The sequence below is a fragment of the Vulpes vulpes genome, chromosome 12 (genome assembly GCF_048418805.1).
Source record: "Vulpes vulpes isolate BD-2025 chromosome 12, VulVul3, whole genome shotgun sequence".
Taxonomy (NCBI): Eukaryota; Metazoa; Chordata; class Mammalia; order Carnivora; family Canidae; genus Vulpes; species Vulpes vulpes.
Genome location: NC_132791.1, coordinates 156,618,949 through 156,643,303, shown reverse-complemented (window position 1 = coordinate 156,643,303; position 24,355 = coordinate 156,618,949). Strand labels below are relative to the sequence as shown.

The 24,355-nt window shown below is 47.1% G+C and overlaps 1 protein-coding gene across 2 annotated transcripts in view; it reads right to left on the bottom strand.

The window, feature by feature from the left end:
• GLIS1 (GLIS family zinc finger 1) overlaps positions 1–18,198 on the bottom strand; it is a 231,280-nt gene extending 213,082 nt beyond the window's left edge. Inside the window, exons 1-2 of one of the 2 annotated variants that reach the window (XM_072730867.1) lie at positions 18,102–18,198; positions 16,696–17,017 (exon numbers count right to left, since the gene is read on the bottom strand). In XM_072730867.1, coding sequence (XP_072586968.1) covers positions 16,696–16,975 — 280 coding nt within the window. In that variant the 5' untranslated portion in view covers positions 16,976–17,017; positions 18,102–18,198. The remainder of the gene's footprint in view (positions 1–16,695; positions 17,018–18,101) is intronic. The other variant, XM_072730868.1, reaches the window with a different exon arrangement.
• Positions 18,199–24,355: the final 6,157 nt, after the last annotated feature.

The window sequence follows — 24,355 nt, the reverse complement described above, 5'->3', positions numbered from 1 at the left end:
CTTCGAGCATTGAATGGACCAGAGTTGGTATCATGTTTAGCTAATGATTTGTTTCTGTAACCTAGACAAATCGAAGAAAATACCAGAAGATGACAGCTAAGTAGGTTGAAGGCAGGGAGGGCCACTGTGTTGCTCAAGTCTGGGGGGCATTGTTCACAGATGGGGGATAAGTGGCGCCCCCTGGAGGTGGGCTCCAGCAGCCCTGGCTGAAGGCAGCTGACACCAGGAGTGTGACCAGGAGGGAAAGGGGACCCACTCTCTTTATTAGGTTATTTTTAAAACTGGTTAGCATTATTTTGCTAAAAATAAAAATTTATTTTTAGAATGTTAATAAAAGAAGCTCCCTAATATAGTAGCAGCAAACAACAGGACTCAGTGAATGACAAAAAGAAGAGCAACGAGGGAGGGACGCCTGGGTGACTCAGTGGTTAAGCGTCTGCCTTTGGCTCAGGGTGTGATCCCCAGGTCCTGAAATCAAGTTCCGCACTGGGCTCCTTGCAGGGAGCTTGCTTTTCCTCTGCCTATGTCTCTGCTTCTCTCTGTTTCTCATGAATAAATAAATAAAATCTTAAAAAACAAAAGCGTAAGAGCAATGAAGGAAATGACAAAGGAAAGTATGGAAAAATAGGACTCTATAAAAAATTTCAAATTTTTAAAATCATTAAAAACGTGTTTAAACAGCAGACTCATAATAATATTAGCAACAAATATGATGAACAATGCATTAACACAAGACAGCTTACTATCTATGTATATGGAATAGCAAATGATTCAATCTTCAGTAAAATCTATGTAAAATATTCAGACCCAAACGTAAATACCAACTTGCAAAAGAGGAGTGGTGAACTGTGAATCGACACACAATATATGTGCTGCTATGCTAGCAAAATAAATGTAAAATGAAATGATAACTGGATCTCGTCTCCACCTTCAAATTAGGAAATTATTTTGGAAATGCTGGTGAATGATGCAGGGAAGTAAGTTCTCTAAGACACAGCCTGCAGTTGTGAAAATTGGTGCAGCCCTCTTAAGAGCCAATCCATAATGTGTGTCAAATGTTACTACCCTTTCACCGAGTCATTTTCAGTTCTGGGGATCTATCCTAAGAAAACAATCAGACATGCAAACAGAGATTACTGCATAAAGCTATTCACTGCAGCATTATCTACACAAAGGGAAGAGAAAAATTTTATGCACTATACAAGTTATATATACACAGATTTGTTTGTAGGGGTATAAACTCTCTCTGAGAGGCCTGGTATTGCTGGTTGTCACCAGCAATGGGAACGGGGTAGGGGAAAAAAGAGAAGAGGAACGCTCTTCCTAAGAAGCCGTTTTGGGTTTCTGAATTTTAAATTATTTTAAGGTACCTCCTATTTAAAATGATTTGAGAAATTTAATAAAATGCATGTATTTCTGAATGTTTACAAAGAATTTTAGTAACATGGACGAGGTTTATTATGGTAGAATGTGGAGTTTAAAAATAAGTACACAAGACTTTATATTCAGAATGACCTCAATGATATAAATAATATATTAATATAAAGTAAATATTAAAAAGACAAATGAAATATACCAAAATGTAAATGGTGGCCACTGTGAGGGGTGGGAGAGAGGAGAGTGAGATTACAAGCATGTGTTATTTCCATCTATATATGTTTCTATAGTTTCCAATTTTTCTATAATAAGTATATACTACTGACATAAATGAAAAAAATAAAGAAAAAAAGTAAAAATAAAATATAAAAATAAGTCAAATTATCTTTAAAGCGTAATCCACCTCCAAAGCAGGATTATAAATAACAGGAAGCAATTTGTTAGATAGAAGTCAAGAACACAGTCCTAATCTAAGAGGCTGCACAGGGAGCTGGGAGGAAGCCCTGAGCATGATTCCAGCTTCAGAAACGTACTTCGTGAACCATCTGCCCTTCTCTAGGCTGCTTCTGTGGGGAACCAGCAGAAACCAGCACTCAAATGCTGCTTCTCAAGAAGATCTGCTCTGATACCTCTCTTGTCAGTGCTGAGATCAGGACAGAGCCTAGGACTCATGTTCCACCCCCAAAGGGAGACAGGCCTGGTAACCAGCATGCTGGCCCTACCTCCCTGCTGGTATGTCCACCTACCTGGCCTCTCGACTGGATGCTCCCCAAGGCAGAAGATGAGCCTGGGTTACACCTACCTACCCAGGACCAGATATAGAGCCTAGCATATGATAGGGCTCCAGGAAGCATTTGCTGAACAAATGAATAAATTAAAGAATGATATTCTATTTTTTTTTTTAAAGAATGATATTCTAGACTAGTGCTGTCCAACTAAACTTTCTGTGGTGATGGAAATGCTCTATATCTACTTTATCCAGTATGGGTAGCCACTAGCCACATGTGTCTACTGAGAGAGCACTTGAAATGTGGCTAGTATGATTGAGGGACTGGACTTTCAATTTTATTTAACTGTAATTAATTTTAATCTTAATTTTAAAAAAATTCTATAAGAACATTTACATCACAGAGTAGTTTAAGATTACAAAGGATGATCCTTTAAAAAAAGAGAGAGAGAGAGAGAGAGAAAGAGAAAAAAAAGAAGGGACGCCTAGCTGGCTCAGTGGGTAGAACATGAGACTCTTGATCTCAGGATTTTGAGTTTGAGCCCCACATTGGGGGTAGAGATTACTTAAAAATAAAGGAAAGAGAAAGGAAGAAAGGAAGAAAAGAAAGAAAGAAAGAAAGAAAGAAAGAAAGAAAGAAAGAAAGAAAGAAAGAAAGAAAGAAAAAAAGAAAAGAAAAGAAAGAAAACTTCAAAGATGTAATAAAATGAAAAGGCAGGGATCTCTGGGTGGCGCAGCGGTTTAGCGCCTGCCTTTGGCCCAGGATCAAATCCCACGTCGGGCTCCCGGTGCATGAAGCCTGCTTCTCCCTCTGCCTATGTCTCTGTCTCTGTCTCTCTCTCCCTCTCTGTGTGTGACTATCATAAATAAATAAAAAATAAAAAAAATGAAAAGGCAAACCCGAGGCTGGGTAAAATATTCATAATACATATAACCGGCAGAGGCTTTCCCTCCAGAAGGTACAACAGAACACTTAAAACTGAACAATAAAACAAGACCATTCCATAAAAAATTGGTAAACGACTTGAACAGGAACAGCACAAAAGAGGCATAGTAGTGGTCAATGAGCATGTAGGAAAATGCTCAATCAACCTCATTAGGGAAATGCAAATTAGAAAAACAGTGAGATTCCATCACCCATCCACCAACCAGAATGGCTACATTTAAAAAGAATTATAATACCAAGTGTTGGCAAAGATGAGGGAATGCAAAATAGGAAAAAAGTTTTTTTTACTTAAAGTCACCAATTAAAAAAGATAATCCAGTGTCTGGCAGTGCTTGATAAATGATTGCGGCAGCGTACTGAAAATGAGGGCCGGGGGGAGGAAAGGAAGGGGGGCCCCTTATCTCTGTGCCCAGTATCAGACAATGGGAATTTACTTGACTCCAGGTCCCCGCAGCAAAGAGCTCTCCTGTATGAGCAGCCGGAGTCACTAGGGAGACTGGGAGGAGTGGGAGGGAGGCATATGAGGCTAGGACAGGAGAGACTCAGAAGATTTTGTAAAAGGAAAGTTCTTGGCCTATATTCCAAGAGATGATGAGAAAGGGTATTCCCTCCAAGGGGAAAGCTTAAGCAAGCAACGAGTATGAGAAAGGAGCAAGAAAGGGGCGGGCAAAGTCGGTCCTGCTCCCTGGGACTGAGTACCCTCTTCTCCACCAGCATCCTGCCCTTTCCCACAGACCTCACTGATTCTCTCACTAGCCTTGCAAGGGGAGCTAGCAAGCAAACACTTTCATTCATATGCCCACAAACCCAGGCTCAGACCTGCTGTTCCAGGTTGTGAGGCTTAGCTTCGCTAAGCCCAGGAGTCCATTTAGGACAGTAAGCCAGGTGCTAAGGTGGTGAAGCTACACAGAGGAGGAATGGGGACCCCATCAGGCTGGGGGGTCCTACACACTTGCCGACTGTCCACTGCCCTCAAGACTGCAAGCTCCATGCAAGCAAAGGCTCCGACTGTTAGACCACCACGGTGTTCCAGGGCTCAACCCTACACAGAAGCCAATCAACACATACACCAAGGAGCAAACCCAGGGCCTTTCCTGTTTTCAGGACCTGTTCACACACTGTATCCCACACACTCCTGACAATTGGCGAGGCAGGGATTCACTGTCCCCATTTTACAAATGGGAAGCTGAGGCTCAGACGTAGAAATCCTGTCCTGGAAGTCCGCTTGGGGAACATCCCCAGGATAGTGCCCCTTCCCCAGAAAGGGACAGATGAATTCTGCTGGGGTCCTGTGCTCATTCTGCTTTCTGGTCCACACTCCCTCTGCAAGGCAGAGCCGTGTTCCCCACAGACTCTGCTCCAAGGATTCCACCATCTCAGGATGGAGAAAACACGGACCCAAGCATCCATAATACTTGACTGTTCAGTGAGAGAAAAGTGATGGAGGGCAGTTAGAAGACAAAGGAGGGAAATCACAATCACGGCTGGGAAGAGGCAGTCTCTCAGCAGTGATGCAAGGGTTAAGACCAGGCCCAAGGCACCAGAGATCCGGAGGACCTGAAGGGGGACCCATAGAGGGAGCAAGGTATGAGGAAGGGCAGGATCAAGGAATTGAGTGGGCTTACAGCTCTGGAATTTGGGGCAGGTCATTAAGCCTCTCTGAGCCTCACTTTTTCTCATCTGTAAAATGAGGGTGACAAGGGACACCTGGGTGGATCATTGATTGAGCATCTGCCTTTGGCTTAGGTTGAGATCCCGGGGTCCTGAGATCGGGTCCTGCATCAGGCTCCTGCAGGGAGCCTGCTTCTCCCTCTGCCTATGTCTCTGTATCTCTCTCTCTCTCTCTCTGTCTCTCATGAATAAATAAGTAAAATCTTAAAAAAAAAAAAAATGAGGGTGGCAATATTCTCCCCAAGAAGTAAACGTAGAACGAATTAAATGGCTTTGCAGGCTCTCTACCCACCAGCATTCAACAAATGGAAGCCACTATAGTAATGCAGACACCTGCATGCATGGGGAAGTTGAGGGCAGAATGGTAATGGCATCACAAGTTCGGGAAGCAGAATGAAAGTAATCCATCTGGGTATGAGTCAGAAGGCAAATCCCAACCCAATAAACAGGGGCGGGTGGCTCTCCCTCCTGGCCCATCCCACAGACACTCTCCCCCTCCTGCTGAACACCAGAGCTACCACAGGCCCAGTGAGGGTCTTGTACTGACCCCGGGCCAGGACCAGTCAGAGAGCTTCACTGAGGCAGCCCACGCCCATCTCAGCCCCTAAGTGAAGTGGAGATGCCTCTGTGTCCAATCAGATCTGTGTCCTCCAGCACTTGGATCAGAATCTCAGTCTCTCTGGCCCCAAAGTCCTGACTATTCTAACTTCACCAACAAAGAAAAACAAGAACCAGACTAACAGGATGGGATACTGTGCCACAGAGGAGCATCAGATGAAGTCAGGCCAGAGGAGAGGACCTGTCCCAGCTATGCACTAAGACCAGCCACAAGAGCTCATTCTTGTTACACGCCTACTGTGTGCTAACCCCTGAGCTAGGTGCTCTACAGAGGTCTCCTCTTCATTCCCACATCAACCCTATGAGATGAGAATTATCTCCATTTGGCAAATGAGGAAAAATGAGGTTCATGGTTCAATGAAGTTGCCCAAGGTCCAGCAAGTTGTGCAGTATGGGATCTGAACCCATTCTGATTCCAAAAACCATGTGGCCACATTTGCACAAGTAACAGCATGGTCTCTCTGATCCTTAGTCTTCTTATCTGTTCAAGGGGGGGACTGAAAAAACAGTGATGATTTAGACAGAGCTTTAGAGTTTACAGCACTGAAATCGTAACAGTGCCTGGTGAGAAGCCTGTAGGCCAGTACAATGCCCCCAGGGACTCTGTCTAAACCTGACCTGGAGGGGGGATCCAAGGTATGTACATCAATTTTCAGGGCTGCAGAAAGCCATTGTCTAGCTCCTGGTCCGAGGTTCCAATACCTGGTCCGAGGTTCTTCTTCATCTTCGAGAAATTTGGGTCAGATGGGTTACAATACCAATATCTGCTCTTTAAACCACAAAATGAAACACACTTTAAAATGCCTGAAAGTTTGCCTAGGAGGGAGGGAAGGTTTGCAGCAGAAAGTGCCTACAGTCCTGGGCCACTCTGGGGACAGCTGTCATGCCCCTAGCTCCTCTACCTGGACCGTGGTCTGGCAACTCCAAAGGTCTGCAACCCATAAGGGCCTGTGATCACTGAAACCAACCCTTCCTGGAAAGGAGAGGACAGCGAGGCCCAGAGAGGTGAGAGGATGCGCCAAGGTCACTTAGCAACCTGGGGGCAGACCAAGTTAGGAAGAGCCCTAGGCAGGTGCTGGAAAGGGAATATGGCTGTGTGTGCATTGGGAATTCCTTGCACATTTATCAGAGTCTCATATACACTGAGAGCCTACTGTGTGTTCAACCTGGTGGGAAAAACAAGAACATACCACTTGGCTCCTCCTTTATAGACAACAAGTTCCTTGAGGGCAGAGACTGGGTTGGATTCCATTCCCAACCTTTCAGACCCTGTGCTGTGCACGGATAATGAAACTCTGCTCCATCCTCAAGAACACATGAGTAAATAGTAAATCACCACAGTGTGACCAGTGCTACAGCACAAGGAAGGGTTAGGGCTGCATGTGCCAAAGCTCTAGCAAAACCCAGCCTAGGGAGAAAGGGAAGGCTTTCAGGAGGAGGTGGCACTCAAACTGGGTCTTAAAGAGTAAGTAGGAGTCAGTCTGGTGGTAAGGAAGGGAAAGAAAGCCCTTCCAAGAGGTTCTGTTTACCAAACATTTACATGACAGCAATAACAATAATAATCCCAACATTTATTGAGCATTATACCATGGGCCAATCAATCTCTATATTGAAGCACTTGTACATATATCAACTCATTTCACCCTCCTAATAGCCTTGTGAGAGCATGACTACTGTTATCCCCATTTTGTATATATGGACACCAAGGCCCAGAGAGCTCGGTAACATGCCCCAAGTTCCCCAAGTCAGTACCCAGAACTAGGATTCAAACCCGATGACCCAGTTCCATGCCCACAGTCTCCATTGGCACCCTATGTTTCTCGGATACATCCTTTGTGCCAGACCTGGTACTGGAACAAGGGTACAGGGATGCATTAAAAGCAGGTCATGGTTTAGAAGGACAAGTAAAGAGAAATCCCAGGTCTGAAGCTGTGCAAGGAAAAGTCCAACAGTGCTAGAGAACAAGCAGGGCCTCAGCAAGAAATAGAGCTGGACCGGTGGGAAGGCCTTGAACGTCACATCAGAGGCCTCAGATCTATCCCACCGGCCAATCGGTTGCCAATCTATAAGACAAGCTGTAGTATCAGAGGTGACCTTTGAAACAGGTACCGAAGACCAGAGACTAAAAGGATGTCTCTACAGATGGGTAAGTGGATGATAAAACATCAATCTAAAAGAGTACTTAAAACTAATAACCTCATTAGGCATCTCGTCCATCAACACATACTAAAAATCTAACTGCTGTCAAGTGGACCGGAGAAAGATTTCTGTCCTTTTATTCAGAAAACTTGGATACCCCTGCTGTCTGGGATGGGAAGTAACAAAGTTTCGAGGCGAGGAGTTCTTAGATGCCAAGGTCTGGGATTTCTACTCTACATCCACCTCCGGACCCCTGCCTCTCAGAGCCCCTCAGTCTGTTGGAAGTCAACCATCTACAGACCCGAAGAAGAGCCAACCCGGGCGAGAAGCTCCAATGCAGAGATATTCTCACAAAGAGCGCTACGTAAGTACAAATGACTGTTTGATCAATCATTTGGCCTCCGCGTGGGATTTGGTTAGAATTAAAGCCATCTGGCTGCTGGGGGTTGGGTGGGGGGGGGGGTGATGGGGGAGGAGACAAACAGGCGGGAAACTGACCCACCCCCTCCCCCAGAAAGCATTGTTAAAATATAAGGAGGAAAAACAGTCAAGTCCCTGCTGTTATTTCAGCCTAAGCCACTTAATCCTTCAGCACATAAAGCAACTTATTTTACGACCTTTTCCCTTTAAAAAGTAAATCTGAAGACGCTGCCTTGAATTCAGATATCTCTGAAACACAACTCATCCCTCCCAGTGAAATATCCTGTTTCATAAACCTTCCTCGAGATACTTGAAACTGCAGATCACTAAATGCCTAGCTTTAGGCATCTGACATTCCAGAGAATTAATATTTAAACTTATTATAGGAAAAAAAAAGAATTGAGTTTGGTTGAAGCATGAAATATTTAATAGTGTCTCCAAATTAGAAACCCTATTTTGTTTCGCGCTGGAAATGCCAACGTTATTACCTGGGCTTTGCACTCAAATAAGATAAAATGCACAGGCGGTCTTGAGATTAAACACATAATTACGGCCGTTTTCTCCAGAGAGAAGAGGAGGGAGGCAGGTTTGGGGAGTGGAAGCGATTGAGTTTCATTTTTACGATACACTTAAAATTATACTATCATCCTCTGCCTGGAGGGTTGGGCTTAAGAGCGTTGAAGCTACTTAATCACCGAAAAACCGTGTCACGATCCATGGATCCACGGAGGCCTATTCACGGTCTTGCGAAGCCGTCTCTGTCTTGGAATGGGCCTGCTGCTGGACGAGTCCCGGTAACTTTCTCTACTCGCTAGGACAAAAGTATTAAGTGGTTTGGGATAAAAATTAAGCTTCAATTGACACAGTGGATCCTGGCAGCCTCTGCCGGCACATGTAATTTATTTACAGGGTTGGAAAGTCGGCAAAATACATCATCAGCTCTTATACAAACTTCTACTAGGTATTAAATACCCAAGCCTCAGAGAAGTAATTCATATAGTCCAGCAACGTTCCAAAACAAACCCAATCTCCTGCCCTCCAGAGAGCTTAAAACAGCAAATGGGATCTGTATTTTTAAAGTCAGGTTTATAATTCTCCCTGGTTTCTCGCTAAAGCTTTATTTTCCATCAAACCTGTTATTTAAAAAAAAAAAGAAAAAGAAAAAAAAAAGGCAGCAACATCTAAAAGAGTAATCTAGTTTTAAAAAGACACAAGTAGGAAGAGGCTGGGCGACATCGCCAACAATGCCATCCTGATAGTTCTTTCTTCTTTCCCTGTCGGACTCAGGGCCAATATCCAAAGGCAAGGAAGGCTGGGGCATTAAAGCTTCCTGCAGTTAAGTGTGATCCCGAGAACGTCCCATCTCATGAACGCCGGCATCGTCGTGCAGGGCCACAGACACAAACCAGCAGCAGGACCTCTTCCTTTCCTAGGGGTCATTTGGTTCGTTCTTCAACTGACACAAAAGACCCATTTCCCATAATCAAACTCTCAAGTTTACTCTGATTCCTGGGCTGCTCTTTCTGCAAAGCCTTTCTCCATCCTACCACTGAGTAAGAATTGTTTAATAGATCTTAAGCCATCATGCCCCATGAAGCATGCATTCTACTACTACGTGTGGTGGGGCTTATGAGGAAGTCTCTTCAAACATCAAAAGATGTCTTCAGAAGCCCTGGAAGGGAGACTGCAGCCAGGGCCCAGGCAATGAGTCTCCCCAAACCGTGTGAAAGGCTCAAAACAGGACTAGAACCCACAATAACCAGGGGTGCATGTGTGTGCGCGCCGTAGCTTCTGGGAAGGAACAGCATCTAGAGGGTCCCGAACAGCATCTAGAGGGTCCCTCCACAGCCTCGGAGAGTCCCTGCCTGAGGACCCCATGTCACAACTGGCAACCACTGTCTTTTCCCTGTTTCTACAGCAGAGGGCTGGACAGATGCAGACGGTCTTCCCGTAAAGTCACACCTCGGCCTGTGTTAGTAGAGACTCCAGGGGTCTGGACCAGCCTGTGGCCTTCTGCTACCTTCCCCTGGGGCTGGGGGCACGCTCTACAGCCACGGCAACTCCCTGTTACCGCCTGGGTTTTAAAGCTTGTCCTTGAGAGCGCTGTACTTTAGGAGGAAAGTCCTGGCTTTGCAGTTACACAGAGCTGTGTTCAAATCTCACATTTTACTACTTACTACCTGTCCAGCAAGTCAGTGCGAATTAAATAGTGAGCTTATGACTGGGGCAAGTCACTTTAACTTTCCAAGCCTCAGCTGCCCCATCTGGGAAACTAGGATAATGCCTCCTTTTCTCCCAGGGTTATTGGGCACCATTAAATGCAATCACAGCTACAGTACCCAGCCTGGCACAGAAGAGGTGCTTGGTAAAGGTTCGTTGACCCCCACCCCCTCTTCTGTTCCCTTCTGTGGTCAGCCTCAGCAGTCAAGAGTTCAAAGGAGAAGTTGAGTCTGAGACAAAGGTGGCTTCGTCCCACACCCTCAATCCTTCCTGACCTTCCCACTCCAGCCCATGTAGAATCCTGGAGCATCAGAGCTGGAGGGGGCTGTGGAACATCCTGTCCAACTGCTTCCCATTTTACAGATGGGGAAACAGAGACTCAAAGCCAAAAGCGCGGCCCGCATGCATCGAGGCTGCACAATGGTGCATGTGTTTGCTCCAGACAGGCCCAACCATAACCACCAAATAAATTCAGGCCATACAGGAAATGCATTATTCAGTTAGCGGACTGAAGGTCTCCTCAGTGCATCTGACTCAAATGCTGACTTTAAAAACACAGCTCGTAATGCTAACACAATCCGCCTCGATCCGCCGGAAACCCTCTGAAGGAATAACCCTTTGGAGTTTAGGGGAAGATGGGGAAAAGAAGAAAACAGATGCTTTCAGTGACTTTAAACTCTAAGACCACTGGGTTAGGGTTGTACTCTCCCCGCCCCCACCTCATCCCAGGTCTGTTTCCTTTCAGTTTCTTATAAATAAGGCCTAGGGAGACCAAAACAGCTACAACCACCCTCCCCCTTTTCTGCTTTCCTTTCTCACTCAGCTATCCGACCGGTCCAGGACTTTGCTTCCAATGCTGAAAGCATTTTTTTTCATTGTAAACTATTAATTCGGGCAGCCACTGTTGATAAACAAGAAGTCCGTTTTTAAACTGCTAGAATCATTAGCACAGTGAAGGCGAGCGGCACAAATATTTCAGGAGTTTGCTCTTTTTTTCCTGGCCCTGGTATTACAGCTGTGCTTTCTGCATAATGCAGTTGAATTTTTCAAAGCCCATTGCAAAAGTTTGTTTCATTTCTTCTCCCCCTTGAAACGAATGTCTTTGTTTCTTTAAGCACAAAAATAAACTACCCCCTACACCAAAAGAAACAACACAACTCTCTAGGTCCCAACTAATTGCAACTAAAATCTGTATTAGCAAAATAAATTTGCAAACCACCTAATTTAACTTCAAATATAACTATATATATACACATATATATATGTATATATCTTGTGATATATATATACATATCGTGAGGTGGTTGAAATACCACCATCATCGGCTTCAAAAAAGGGAATTCTTTTCCAAGAAAATTGAGGGAAGGAAGGGAAATTACCCTCTCTATGCAAAAGCCACAATTAGCAATAATCACTGGTCAACTGACAAATAAAGTTGGTATTTATTTGTTTGTTGTGTTTTTTTTTTTCCCTAATCCTACCCAAAAAAGGATTGAAAACTTTAGTTTCTCCCCTTTTTCTAGGATGCTGGCCAAACTCCACAAAATAAAACCGAAGAAAATGATGATAATTATGCAACATTCAGAACAAAGAACATAAGAATATATTTTTTTAAATGATTCATTGTGCACTTATGCCTGTAATGAGATTTTAACGCACTGTAAAAATAAGTGTGCTGGCTCATTTAGCTTCTCACGCAAATGTAACGCAAGGAGATGAATAAGTCAAAGACGGGGTGCGTTTTTTTATTCTCAGAAGTGTGAAGGAAAACCACAGCATATAAAGAAACTTATGTTTTTAAATCACAGATGGAGCAACACAGCCTACCAATATGATGCCACAGCTAAAAGGGTCCTGAGACCTCAGCCCAGTGGAGCAGGACAGGTAAACTGCTCAGAAACAACCAGGCCTAAATTAAGTTACGATCTAATGTGATGGTCTCCTTTCCATTTGCAAGCCAAGTCCTAGCAGCTTCTGGAGAGCATGGGAGGCAGGAAGGGAAGAGAAATTCTAGCCGCACAGGATTCTTGGGGAATCTTTGAGAATTATATTTCCGCTACATGTCTATAAAAGATTTGTCGGATACATAACTCTTACGACTGTAGACGCAACATGTTCCTATCGTATTTGTGTACCCACACACATACATGTTTCTCTTTGTCTCACTGAGCCTGACATTTGGCCAGCAGGTTTTTCTCCCCCTTTTTTGAAACCTCAAGCACCGAAAAAATTTGGATCTGATTATTTCCGGATCGCAGGACCAGCACTTTAAAATGGATGAAATGCAAGCAAATTGCCCACCAGAGCCGGAGGGGGTAAATGCTTTCAAAATAACTCATACCTTTCTATTAGGGATGCGCTAGCCCCTCCTAGGCCTCCCCTGGACATCACGGTGACCATCGTTGTTTACTCTCCACCATCGCCAGCCCCTAATGCCCATACACACAAACTACAACTGCATTTTGATTTCCTTTTTCAAGGAAAAAAAATAAAATTAAAATATATATATATATATGAACTATTTTTTTAAGTTAGAAGATTGACTACTTTATAGCCATGTCATGATGTCTGTTTACCAATGACAGTGTCCACGTGTGTCATGATCGTCAGCCTCTTTTTTTTTTTTTTTTTTTTTTTTTTTGCTAGGACGTGTCCAGTCTCAGGACATGGTGTAAAGGGCCCAGAGAGTCACTGTAAATTAAATAGTGAGCTCACTCTCTGGTTTAGTCTGGAAACAGCAACTCTGGACAAATGGTAAACTAAGACGTTTTCTAACTATGGCACAGGTACCACTTCCAAAAAGTCAAGACAGAAGAAATACCAAAAGCAAAAAATATTTTAAGTTCTCTGGGAACATTCAGGAGGCCATTCCGTACGCCAGCTCTTGGTCGCCAACATACACATGTAGAAGGTACAAGCTGTAGAACCAGGCTCAAATATTTGGAACCGAAGGCTTACAAACTATCGCTTTTTGCTTGTAGCTTTGAGCACATCCTTGAACCTCAACATCTTCATCTATAAAACGGGAACCACGGCAATAATAGCCAGGATCTGCCCAGCACTCTCAAGACTGCAAAGCACTTTACATCTGTTCCCTCCGAGCAGCCCACAAGGTAGGCAGAGCACAGCTGGCTTGAGAGCAGATGAGAGAATGTGTGGGAACACACGCTGAAAACTGTAAAGCACTGTGCACGGGGCACGAGCGTCATCAGGCCATCGCCACAAAGCTGTCTGCCTGCATACAGCCCAGATGTTTACCTTCTTTCCTTGTCAGGAACTTCCAAACGCACAGTGTTGGGTGTTTAATAATAAGAAAGAAAAATGCAGCATCTGGTAATTTGGCCTTTCCAGCTGCTTGGAATCTGGATAAACGGGACTCTGCCATAAACAGATCGTGATTCTTATTGTAAATGATGACAATGTTAGTCCATGACGTCGTACCATCCCCAGTGCCTCCTGACTCCAGATCTGGAAATACAGACAACCCCAGCATTTATGGAGAAGCCGTGAGACTCAAGGGCTCGCTTCCTTTCTCGGCTTAGGGTCTATCTGAAGCAGAAGGCAAATCATCTGAAACCCGACCCCAGATCAAGCAATACTGTCTTCTCTCTCCCGGGCACCCCGTGGCCACAAAAGACCTGAAGCTTGGCTCCTCTCCGTTTCCCCTGGCCAGTGCACCAGTGAGTGGGCTTCACCTTCAACATTTTAAAAATCAAACCTTTCTCCCTCTTTTCCCTGCCCCCTTTATCTCAAGTGTCACTTACCCTAGCTTGGCATGAATTAATAAAAGTGACCCCTCCTACCTTTTTAGTTTATAAAGCATTCTCACAGCCATTGTTTGATTCACCCCGGGAGGAAGGCATCATTACCTCTCATGCAAATGAAAAGCCAGACGCTGGAGAACCTTAAAGGCATCACAAGAGTAACCCCACAATAAGCAGGCCCTGAGGTGGCCCTTGTACTAAAGCTCTCCCCCAGTCTTTCAAAGTCGGTCTCACGGTAAGTTTACAAATGGGTGGGGTGGCAAAGGCTCAAGCAGTGAGTGAGTTTCCCGGACCTCGCACAGATCATAGGCGACAGGGCAGAGTCAATAAATATTTTTCAATAGGTATTTGAGTGTGTTTCCAATAAACCTAAGATCTGGAGCTAGACACCAAACGTTCAAGAGGGTTACGTGGTCCAGGGAATATCTGGGTGGGAGCAGGGGTAGTAAGAGGTGCCGAAGCTTCGTCATGGCATTTTTAAGAAGACTGCCGAAGCTCTGTGGGGAAGCTGGTTTCATCTCCGGCCACTGTGAGGAAGACTTTGCTGAGGAGAGAGGCCAGGTTGGCAATTTCTTCAAGCCCAGGTCAGCGAGCAAAGGCTGGCCAGAGAACACCCACCCAGATCAGGGGGCAGCCTTTTATAATAGGAGATACCTTCTCTTCTCTCAGGCCTCAATTTCCTTATCTTTCACAGGAGTGTGATAAATTCTACCCCACCAGCCGGGAGGGAGACTGTATAGAAAACAGTTTAGAAGGGGCATCTGGGGGACGCCTGGGTGGCTCAGTGGTTGAGCGCCTGCCTTTGGCCCAGGGTGTGATCCTGGAGTCCCGTGATCGAGTCCCGCATCAGGCTCCCTGTGAGGAGCCTGCTTCTCCCTCTCCCTAGGTCTCTGCCCCTCTCTCTGTGTGTCTCTCATCAATAAAGAATTTAATTTAATTTAATTTAAAAAAAGAAGGAGCATCTGGGTGGCTCAGTGGTTGAGTATCTACCTTTGGCTCAGGTCATGATCCTGGATCCTGGGATCAAGTCCTGCATCAGGCTCCCCAGAGGGAGCCTGATTCTCCCTCTGCCTGTGTCTCTGCCTCTCTCTGTGTGTGTCTCTCATGAATAAATAAATAAAATCTTAAAAAAAAAAAAAAGGCAGCCTCTTACAAATTCTTAACCACAAAGAAAGAGGCTGTTCCTCCCATCCCTTTCTACCCTTCTTTGTCCTTCCCAAATACAATCCTGAGTTAAACATTTCATATATTAGACATTGGTGCGGGAAGAGGAGTATGAATAAAGATAATTGGGGCTTAGGAGAATGGAAATAGGAAGATCAGGTCTCTAACCACGGCTCCAAACAAAGATATGTTTAGGAGAGCCATTCACCAGGTCTGCAGAGAAATCGATCTTCAGGGACAGCTATGATTTTTTTTAAAACCTAAAACGTTGTATGAGGGTATCTGTTTAAGGGAGGATTATATGTGGAGCAGGGCAAGCCAAGAAGCTCAGGGCAGCAGATATTACTCATGTCTTGCTGCGCACCACTCCTCTCTCCCCAGTAAAGAAAACCTCATATGCGTATCCTAGTAATAATACCCTAAAACCACTGTTTTGTGTCTCCCTTTCCAACAGAGTCCCTCTCTGTTGGAGTAGAGGCTGACATTGAACATGAGACAAGAAAATAGCACTCTCCTACAAAGTCAGGTGTTTTCATTAAAGAGAAAAACACTGTTTCCTTTCATTTCATTTTACCAGTGCCTGAACTGGGAAGTTGGTTATTCTCCACCCAGAAGAAGCTCTCATCTCTAAAACCCAAACACTCTACGTTTTCTAAGTTGCTGGGGCTAATGCTAAAGGAGTGATGTCTATAGAGCTGAAAGAAACTTTCTGTCTTGAGAATCACCTAGGAATAGAACCAAGAAGTCCTAAAAGCCGAAATAATGAAATCCCAAGCCTTGGTTTCTCCCAGGGAGAGAAAAAGGTTGGGGGGGGGGGGGGGCGGGGGATGGCAGGACAACACTGCATCTTAACAATTTCCCTAATTTCTAGTTAATTATCTGTCAGCATGAAACTTATAAATAATGGTTCAATAATAATTAACTGTGATGAGAGAACAGGTTCATGAGAATGCCCGCATCATGGCTGACTTTGAGCCCATAAACCCTACTGCAGCCTGCACCTTACACCCACCAGCGTCACCGAGTAGAGGATGGGTACTGCAAAGGAATATCTGATCAAATATTATGCTTCTGAAGCTTCAAATTTGAAAAAGCCATTTTTTTTTTTAAAGTCAAGATACTGACTCAGGCTGGATCACAGATTCATAAAATTTTCCATCAGGACTCCAGAAATCATCTGACAAAATTAATTCCTCACTTGACAGATGGGGAAACTGAGATTCCAAGAGGGGAGAGGTCTTGCTGAAGGCCTCTGGTTTTTGCTCTTTAGCATGATCAGAATACTTCCAAATATGCCTGTGGCCAGTTCGGAGATATCCGAGTTGCTATCCGCCCTAATTCACAAGATTCTGTAAGTCTTGCACAACTCTTACCAGAAATTCACAGAAGCAAAATCACGTAAGCTGGACTCTATACACATTGGTCCTCCGAAATAGGCTTACGGAGTTTAGGTTAGATGCTTCCTAAACAGGCATCATTTGATAATGACAACAGAGTCCCAAACACCGAGAGAGAGAGCGGTGAACACGAGAGAAAGCTGCACCTAGCTCTCCCGAGAATTCCCGCAAAGGAGTGCGGTGCTCAGGCCAGGCAGCCCGGATTTCTCCACCCGCCAGGCCAGCGGGGCACGTCGGCGGGACCGGACTTACCCTTCCCGGCGGCGGCGGCGGCGGCGGCGGCGGCGGCCTTGGACGGGCCATAGTCTCGGGGGCTCCGTGGGCGGAGGAGCTCGTGGGCGCAGGGCAGCGGCGCGGGCGGCCGGGGCAGCAGGTCACGCGGGCCCGCGTCCACGCAGCCGCCGCCGCTCCCAGCGACCCTGAAGGCCATGTGCGTGCCGCCGAGGCCCGCGGGCCCGCGGCCTGGCCCCGGGGCGCCGAGGGCCTCCTTGGGCCTCTTGTCTGAGTGCGCCTCCGCCACCTCGCAGTGCATGGCGCCAGCGCAGGGCGCGCCGCTGGGGGTAGAGCCGGGCTCCTGCGGAGGGAAGACGGCAGGCGCGCGTGAGGAACGGCCAACGGCCCTCGCGTCCGAGTCCCGAGTCCCGAGTCCCGGGGGAGGTTGGGGCCGGCCACCAGCACCCCTCGACGTGCTCCCCGTCTCTAGACGGGTCAGCTCCCCCACACTTCCCCTGACCCGACAAACCCCCCTGGTCGCGCAACAGCCCGTTCCCGGCCCAGAAGGGCTCACGCCCCCCTCTCCGGTGAGTCCAGGGCCCCCGCCACCCGCCGCCACCCGCCGCCACCCGCCGCCACCCGCCGCCACCCGCCGCCGCAGCGCATTCGGGGAAGCCCGCGCACCCTCCCGCTCAAATCCGCGGCCACCGAGTCCAGCCGTCGCCAAAGAATGGGGAGACCGAGGCCTGCAGGAGGGCGAGCGCCTGAGCGGGGTCACCCCGTGAGACCCGGCGCGGGCGGCAGCGCGGATTCCCAGGGCCGGGCTCCGGCGACGCCGCGGAGACTACGCCGGGTGGGTCGGGGGCTGCGCGCCTCCCTGGGCGCTCGGGGGACCCGGCGGCGGCAGGGACCAGGGGCTGCGGCAGGGGCCAGGCGCTGCGCACCCACCGCTGCGGCGCAGCCCCTCCCGCACTTACCCACGACCGCCGAGGCCGGGAGGGGGGTCCGGTGGCGGGCGCGCACTCCCGCGACACGAACCCATCACGAGCACACAGAGACACGCGCACTCCCACGCGCAGCAGAGAAAACGAGCCCATCGCACGCGCACACCCGCGGAGAGTCGGCGACGCCCGGGGACGCCGGCTCCCACGCACACCACACGCCCCCGCGAAGGCGCCCTGGGACGCCGTGTGCCACACGCACCGCTCCCCGCGGTCACCCGCTCCGACGCCGGGCAGCACTGGCGGCCCCCCCGTCCACGGCGTCTGCGCCCTGCCAACATCCCTCCTGCAACAAGGGCCCGGGGCCCCCAAACCCTCCTCTCCTCGCTGCGCTCCCCGCGCCATTCCAAAGCTGCCGGGACCCCAAGGTCCCGGGGCCCCCAGGCTCAGACCTCGGGCCCCGGCGCCCGCCCTCCCCGGGTCACGGGCCGCGCCCCCTCTCACCTCGCCGCTGCGGCCGCAGCTCGCGGGGCGCACGGCTCGGCGCGCCTCCACTGGCGCCGCAGCCCCCGCAGCCGCCGCTGCCGCCGCGTCCAGAGGGGCGGCATCCCGGGGCGGGTGGGGGCGGGGCGGGGCGGGGCGGGGCCCGGGCTGCCCGACAGCCGCTCCGGCCACTGGCTCGCCGCGGCCGCCGCGCGGAGGCCAATCGCGGCGCGAGGGCGGGGCCTCCGTTGCCCGGGGGCCTGGGCCGGGCGGCGAGCGGGGCTGGGCGGAGGGTTTGACAGGCGGCGGCCGCCCGAGCCCTGCGCTGCCCGCTGCCCTCCGGCCGGCCGGGCAGGGCGGCGCCGCGGGCCGGGAGGCAGGGCCGCGTCGGCGGAGCGCACGGGGCGCCGGGAGAGCCCGGCTGCGTCCCCGCCCGTCCCCGCGGCCGAGGCCGGACCCTTGCCTTCCCCGCGGCCAGTCTTCTCCTCGTCACGCGGGACCGGCCGAACCTGCGCGCGGAGGTAACGCTTGTGAAAGTGCTTTAGAAGTCGGGCCGCAGAGGCCACGCGGCCGGCTCGAGACCTTGCACGCGTTGCACCGCCAGTCAGCGGCTGCGCTGGGGGGAACCGGGATGTCGGGCCTCTTTTCTTAGGCGCTTTGGTTTCTGCGGTGTTTTTCGCTGTAGAGCCCAGGCTAGAGGGTGCCCAACTCCAAAGTTGAAAGAAAAGCAAAAACAGGGGCACCTGGCTGGCACAGTCAGTAGAGCATGCATCTCGCCATCTCAAGGTCGTGAGTTCCAAACCCACCCTGGATGTAGAACTAACTTTTTTTTTTTTTTTTTTTTTAATGATAGTCACAGAGAGAGAGAGAGAGGCAGAGACACAGGCAGAGGGAGAAGCAGGCTCCATGCACCGGGAGCCCGACGTGGGATTCGATCCGGGGTCTCCAGGATCGCGCCCTGGGCCAAAGGCAGGCGCTAAACCGCTGCGCCACCCAGGGATCCCTAGAACTGACTTTTTTTTAAAAATTGAAAAAATGAAAATGTTAATTAAAAAAAAAGTGGACAACAGCAAATGCCAGGTCTCAACTAGAAAATATTCTAATCAAATCTGTGAATCTGTCTGGGGGCAGGGCCCCAGTGCCTAGATTGTTAGGGGGCTCCCAGGAGATCTTAATGAGCCTTGGGGATTGAGACCCATTCCTCTAAATTCCTTCCGGGCCTGGAACCCGATTCCCCTGTGTTCTGGGCTTCCCTCACAGCCAGCCCTGTCTGTCTCTCCAAGCCCTGTCCAATGTGTCGAAAGACCACCACCCAAAGAACAGTCTGAGGGTGTTAAGCTGCAGTGGCTCAGGTCCCTTCTCTGAGCTTCAGTTTCCCTCTGTAAAAAGCAGAGTTATTCACCTGGGCGGGACTATCCACCAGGGCTCCTGGAAGGGTTCTAGGAGACCCCCAAGATAACCTGTATTCATCTCAGCCCACCCCCAGGACACTGTTTGCTGGTGACTCAGGCCACCCCAAGGGACCTATCTGGCTTCACACACTCTGAAGGTAGGGGGTCTGATCTCTTTGCCCTTGGCCTCAAGTTGAAAAATGTATATGCAGCCTGTCCCTATGACACAATAGATCAGGTCTCACAATAGACATTCTGCAAAGAGTAAGAGACCTCAAGCAGCATCCCTAGAATCTTGGGAAACCAGGCTTTTAGAGTCATAAAGTTCTAAAATCATTTCCTATTATTGGTTACACATAGCATTCTCAATCAGAGACCAATAATGGTAAGAAGGTCTTTGGAGACTTAGTCGCACCCACCCCTACATTCAAAGGGGCCCACAGCAATATGGTGGGTGTGGCCGAGCTGGCACCAGCATCCCGGCTTCCTAAGTCCCAATCTGGTGCTCTCACTTCTATATCAGCCAGCTGCCTCTAATAGACAGAGGATGTCATCCAACCTGCCCGTTACACACAGGTCAAAGGCCAAGGGCTGCAAAGGGCAGCTCAAAGTCTTGCGTGTGTCTGGGGATTTGGAGTGGAGACTTGTTGCTACTTTTATGGTAGGAGGAGAAGAGGTAGAGAGGAGCAAGGGTAGCTCACCAAGCCCTCCAACACACTGCTAGGGCTGAAGTTCTAGGGCTGGCTCTGCTGCCAATGAGCCATGTGGCTTTAGCAAATCATAATCTCATTTTGAACCTCAGTTTCCACCTTAAAAAGCAAGACAGTTGGAAGAAGATGGCTGGCCTTTCCAGTTCTACCCTTCAGTGAGTCCTGGAGTTGAATCCTCCCCTCCCGTCCCCCCCTCAACACACACACACACACACACACACACACACAGCACTGCACACTTGGGACTCTGGAAACACTTACTGAATAAGTCACTTAATCAACTGTAACTGCAGGCAGAGGCTCTCCAAATTTCCAAGATGCAGCAATGGCTCATTCCCTTATTCTTTACTGGGCACCTCCCCTGAGCCAGCCCCCACACCTGAGCTAAGGAAATGGAGATCCTGGCCTTCCCCCATTGAGCTCACAGCTCCACCCCACCAGGACAGATGAGTTTGTAAAGCCTGACAAAGCAATGCGAAGGTTAATCTGCTCATTAAATAGACCTCTTAAACACTTGTATATTGCAGGACCCCTTTGGGGATATACAAAATCCAGTGGGTGCATGCAGTTTTTTTTCTTTAGAGAGAAATGTAAGGAAATGTTAACAGTGGTTAAGGGAATAAAGGACTGTGGGGTACTTTTTCATTTTTTACTTTTCTGAACTGTTTGCCTTTTCTAAGAATATGTATTATCCTTCCTCTCTTTCAGTAGGGGTTACTTGAGCAGTAGGACTATGAGCTGTATTTTTTTTTCTGTGTAGTTTTGGTATGAAAATGAAACTCATTAATATTTTAATTGTCAAGAACAAAGCACAGCAAAACAAGTAAAACCCACTTCTCCCTTTAGGAGGCCAGACAATAATGTGTGTTTTTAATACTAACCAGTGTTCCAGCTCAAACTTGCTTTTGCCCTCCTACTCCCACATACAGCCTGTCTACTTGGATATCTCCATCTGGAGCCATCTGCAAAAGCAAACATGTTTTCTTTTCAGACTTAGCTCCTCATTCCTGTATCTACCTAGCAGACCCCATGGCCAAGTCCTCCATGTCAGAAGTCTGAGGCATCCTAGGTCCCTTCTCTCCCACATTCCCATATTTGATTCACCATGAATCCACCTAATACCCCACTACATTTCTTCCCAATTCTTCTTCTTGCCTCTAGACTTATCCTCTTCCCTATCATCCATTTTCCATACAGGTTTCTCTTTCAGGCTCTAAAACATAGATTTGACCATGTCACTTCCCTGGTGAAGATAGTGATCATTAATAGATCCCAACAGCCACCTAAGTGAAGTCAAACAATTTTTTCACTCCATTACTTAGCCCTATCCTGTGTTCCAAGCACCCTAGAATATTTTGCATCACCTAGAACCCAGAACATATATTTGTATCTTTATAGTTTTGTATATGATGTTTCCTATGCTAACATTTTTCTTGCTTGTCCTTCTTATGAATTGTTTGATACCCAGCTCGAGTGTCACTTTTTCCCAGAAGCCTTCTTGAAATCCTCTGGCTAGAATTATTTTCTTCCTGCACATTCCTACAGCAATCTACTTCATTCTATCTCATAACTTATATTATACCGTTTTATAACTACCTATTTAACCGTCTGTCTCTTCCTTCAGCCTGAGATCCCTCTGGGAGAAGGGGCAGCCTTTTGCCTTTGTAACTCCAGAACCTAGAACACATTCTGGCACAATGTTGGTACTAGGTAAATGTTTATGGAATGCAGATTGAATTATTAGAGACTGACTACTACTTCATTTGCTTGACTGCATTTCTAGCTAAGCACTTCTCTCTTTTTTTTTTTAAGATTTTATTTATTTATTTGTGACAGACGCAGAGAGAGAGAGAGAGAAAGAGAGAGAGACAGAGGCAGAGACACAGGCAGAGGGAGAAGCAGGCTCCCCTATGGGGAGCCCAACATGGAACTCGATCCCGGGTCTCCAGGATCATGCCCTGGGCTGAAGGTGGTGCTAAACTGCTGAGCCACCCGGGCTGCCCCAAGCTAAGCACTTCTTTAAGCTATCATGATCTCCCTCACTCTTGGTCCAGGGCTGTAAGCATATACTCAGCAAATGATTGAGGCAAAAATAGACATTTCTGTGTATCTAAGGGTCTCTTGTGTCCTGGATATATGAAAAAAGGAGAAGGAATAGAGGTGATGAATGCTACACTGCTTACTTTTCCTCTATTTCTTGCAGCAAGAGAAGAATTAACATTCACTAGGGAACCTACTATGTGCCAGGTGGGTTATGGCTGACACTCTCCATATGTGATCTCATTTTATCTTGAAAACTCTGAGAGAAAGAGATTGTCTTTCCTGTCTTATAGGTGAGAAAGTAAAAGCTCCAAAATAAGTGATTTGCCAAAGTTCTCAGTTAAGAGTGTCTGCCTCTCATATATCCATGGTTAACTGATTTTCAATAAGAATGCCAGGACCACTCATTGAGGAAAGAATAGTCTCTTCAACAAATAGTGCTAGGACAACTGGATGAGTGCATGCAAAAGAATGAAGTTGAATCTCCATATCATACCATCTACAAAAAAGTAACTCAAAATGGATCAACTTCATAAATGCAAGAGCTGAAAACCATAAAAACTTAGGAGAAAACAAGGGGGCAATCTTTGTGACCTTGGATGTGGCAATGGATTCTTAGATGTGAAACCAAAAACACAGGCAACAAATTTTTTTTCTAATAGGACTTTATCAAAATTAAAATTTTTTTCTGCATCAAAGGACATTATGAAGGTATGAAAAGATAAGCTATAGAATGAGAGAAAATATTTGCAAATCATACATTTGATAAGTGTTTAGCATCCATAATATATAAATAACTCATACAGTCCAATATCAAAAAGATGACCAAGTCAAAAAAATGGGCAAAGGATCCTTCTCCAAAGAAGATATACAAATGGCCAGCAAGTACATGAAAAGATGTTCAAACTTACTAGTCATTAGGGAAATGCAAATCAAAATTACCAAAATCATATCCACTAGGGTGGCTATTAAAAAAAAAAAAAAAAGAACGAAGTAATAAGTGTTGGTGAGGATGTGGAGAAATTGGAACCTTCATGAGGATGTAGAGAAATTAGAACCTTCATACATTGATGATAGGAATATAAAATGGGGGCAGCCCCGGTGGCTCAGAGGTTTAGCGCCGCCTTCAGCCCAGGGCGCAATCCTGGAGTCCCGGGATCGAGTCCCACATCGGGCTCCCTGCGTGGGGCCTGCTTCTCCCTCTGCCTCTCTCTCTCTGTGTCTCTCATGAATAAATAAATAAAATCTTTAAAATAAAAAAAAAGGAATATAAAATGGTTCAGCCACTGTGGAAAACAATTTGATGGTTCCTCAAAAAAATTAACATAGAGGGATCCCTGGGTGGCGCAGCGGTTTGGCGCCTGCCTTTGGCCCAGGGCGCGATCCTGGAGACCGGGGATCGAATCCCACGTCGGGCTCCCGGTGCATGGAGCCTGCTTCTCCCTCTGCCTGTGTCTCTGCCTCTCTCTATCTCTCTGTGACTATCATAAATAAATAAAAATTTAAAAAAAAAATTAACAGAATTACTGACCCAGAAATTCCACTCCTAGATATATTCCATTGTTGTGGAAACAATTCAAACGTTCATCAATGGATGAACAAACTATATATATATATATATATATATATATATATATATATATATATATACACACGCGCGCACACACACACACACACACACACACACACACAATGGAGTACCATTCAGCCATAAAAAGGAATTAAGTACAGATACATGGTACAACCTGGATGAACCTCAAGAATGTTATGCTAAGTGAAAGAAGCTAGACACAAAAGGTCACATATTTTATTATTCCACTTATATGATATATCCTTAATAGGTAAATCCATAGAGACAGAAAGAGATTGGTGGTAGCCAGGAGCTAAGGGAAGGGACCAATGGGGATTGTCTGCTTAATGGCTATACGTTTTCTTTTAGGCTAATGAAAATTTTTTAGAATTAGATAAAGGTGATGGTTGTATAACATAGTGAATGTACTAAATGCCACTGAATTACTCTTTTTTAGTGGTTAATTTTATGTTACATGAATTTTACTGCAATAACATTTTTAATTTAATTAAAATTTGAAGATTGTCTGCCTGAGTCCAGAACCTGGGTTTACTTCTCTGTGGT